This window comes from Sprattus sprattus (genome assembly GCF_963457725.1).
Source record: "Sprattus sprattus genome assembly, chromosome: 3".
NCBI classification, from domain to species: Eukaryota; Metazoa; Chordata; class Actinopteri; order Clupeiformes; family Clupeidae; genus Sprattus; species Sprattus sprattus.
This window is the reverse complement of record NC_137922.1, coordinates 37,079,863-37,082,362: the sequence shown is the minus strand read 5'-3', so window position 1 is coordinate 37,082,362 and position 2,500 is coordinate 37,079,863. Positions and strand designations below refer to the sequence as shown.

Genomic DNA, 2,500 nt, shown 5'->3' with positions numbered 1-2,500 from the left:
GATCAAGCACCTAGTTGAATCGTTGCACTCAGTCAAACAGCTCTGTACTGGTCTCTAAATCCCTAATGGAGTTCCAAGCCACAGCTACAGTTTGAAGGCCAAAGAAGTTATAAAAGTTCTCACCCAACCTCTACCCACCCACACATCTAATGCCAAACCAAAACAGGAAGTTCAAATGTGATCCCCAACGCAGAGAAAAATGAAAGCAGACAACTCTCAAACCAAACACAAGCAGCAGCTAAGCAACAAAAGAGCAAAACTACAGGGTACAGAATTAGCATCTGATTTTTGAGAGGGTTCTGAGACATTTAATGTATTCATGGTTCTGAGGAGATTTGGACCTGGTAATGAAAGTGTTAAGATGCTCCTGCTGAACGACTGACACAGCAAAGGAATGTTTCTATTGGACTGAAGACATAAGGAACCCCAGACACTTGATGCGGATCTGGACGAGTGGTGCTCAGGAGGTGGGCAAGGGGAGAATACAGTGGCATTGATACCTCGGCTGTCGGCACACTGTCTGGGTGAGCATGAGCCTGTTAAGAAGCTGACGCTGCGGGTGTCACGCTGATTGGCTCACTGAAAAGCGTGCGATAGCGGGAACCAATCGGCTGAGGCTGTGAAGAGTTTCCTGCCTGAACCTGAGAGAGAGAGATAGAGAGAGAGTGAGAAGGAGAGAGAGGGAGAAAGAATGAAAGAGAAAAAGAGAGAATGAGAGGGAGAGAGAGAGGGAGGGAGAAAAAGAGAGGAAGAGAAAGAAAGAAAAAGAGCGGGCTGAATGTTTTCCTCTGTGTGAGGCACACAGCCATAGGCCTGTCTGGAGTTTGACAGGCAGGAATAAGCTGCTGAGGGAGGGAGGGAGAGAGGGAGGGAGAGAGGGAGGGAGAGAGAGAGGGCACTCCTGTGATTTGTGTGGTAAGGCTGGCCTTGTGTGTTTTATTTATCAGTGGCGATTATTCACTAAGGAGAAAATCTGACCAAAGAGAACATTTCCCCTCGTGTACTCAAATTCCGTCTGTCACACACACACACTCTGTCTGTCTATCTGCCCCCCAACCCCCCCCCCCCCCCCCCCCCCACACACACACACACACACACATATTGCATTCACACACAAATACACACTCTCACACACCAGGAGTATATTCGTGGTTTTGTCTATGTTTGTGTGCCCAAAAGAATTTCAAGGAAAGACTTAGACACCTTAGCTCTGTCTCTGTTTTGCTCTCTCTGTTTTTCTCTCTCTCCCTCTCTCTCTCTCTCTCTCTCACTCTCTCTCACACACTCACACACACACACACACACACACACACACACACACACACACACAAACACAATCTTACATAATGCTTTTCTTTATTCCTGTGCTTAGACTGCGAATCGTACTGTAAACCAGTGAAGGGAAATCTGAAGATCAACATGAAGAAGTACTGCAAGAAAGACTATGGTAAATCACCTCTCAGTCTCTCTCTCTCTCTCTCTCTCTCTCTCTCTCACACACACACACACACACACAGACACACACACACACAGACACACACAAACACTGGAACCTCAAATCCTGGTTCATTTATAAGTAGTTCTGGTTAGTCCATGCCTTCCACTCCTCTGGGCTTTGAGAGAAACCAGATGTTGATCTTTTGTGATCACGTCGTAATGATGAGTGACAGGATTTCAGATGTGCCATGTTGGATTAGAAGGCGTTTCCACTGACATATTGCAACTATACAGTACAGCGCTCTTTTGTACAGAAGCCAACTTCGCCATATTGACTTATAAAAATGTATAAGAAAATACTTCTTCAAAACTGTATTCATTTTCTACCAATTTTGACCGCTGCCAAGTGCAACAGCTGTCATAGATCTCTGCCTTTACATGATGTCTTTGTTCACTTTGGGAAGGTGAGAACTACCAAGTGTCACATCCAATCCACATGAGGATCACCAGCCACCTCTCGAGCCCATTACTGATATTAGTCGGCGGCCTCAGAGTGGCATTGGATGTGCCCATTGGCCTTGGCATCACCTGCCAGCTCACAGATACCCACTGAATGCAATGATAGTTGAGCTGCAGAGTTGTCTTATTCTGTCCTGAGCATTCGACCTATGTGGATTGGAATTCTCAACTTGATAAAGCCATCATGACAAAGTTATTTTGTAAATGCAAATGTTATACTGTTAAAAAGAGCAGAAAGTAGAATGAACTTGAAGAATCTTCATATGGATTTAGTCTCTCTTTTACGGTAACGAGCTTAGCTAAGACAAGAACGGTCCATTAGTAATTTGTCCATTGGTACGCTGACAAGAGCCCTTCAAACAGCCGAAACGTTTCAGTGTGTCAGACTTTCCACTCTTCCCCTTCACATACAGACCTTTCATAAACCCTGTGCAGGTGTTGACATAACAGACTGTCTGAATGCCTCTCTCTCCCCAGCGGTGCAGGTGAATGTCCTGGACATGGAGACGGTGGGTGACTGGGCCAAGTTCACGGTCAACGTGGT

The 2,500-nt window shown here is 45.8% G+C and overlaps 1 protein-coding gene across 1 annotated transcript in view; it reads left to right on the top strand.

Moving 5' to 3' along the window:
- ntn2 (netrin 2) overlaps positions 1–2,500 on the top strand; it is a gene marked incomplete at both ends in the record, with an annotated part of 31,103 nt that overhangs the window by 28,317 nt on the left and 286 nt on the right. The window contains 2 exons of the mRNA XM_080835980.1: positions 1,373–1,447; positions 2,434–2,500. The exon at positions 2,434–2,500 is cut by the window's right edge and continues 286 nt beyond it. Coding sequence (XP_080692106.1) covers positions 1,373–1,447; positions 2,434–2,500 — 142 coding nt within the window. The remainder of the gene's footprint in view (positions 1–1,372; positions 1,448–2,433) is intronic.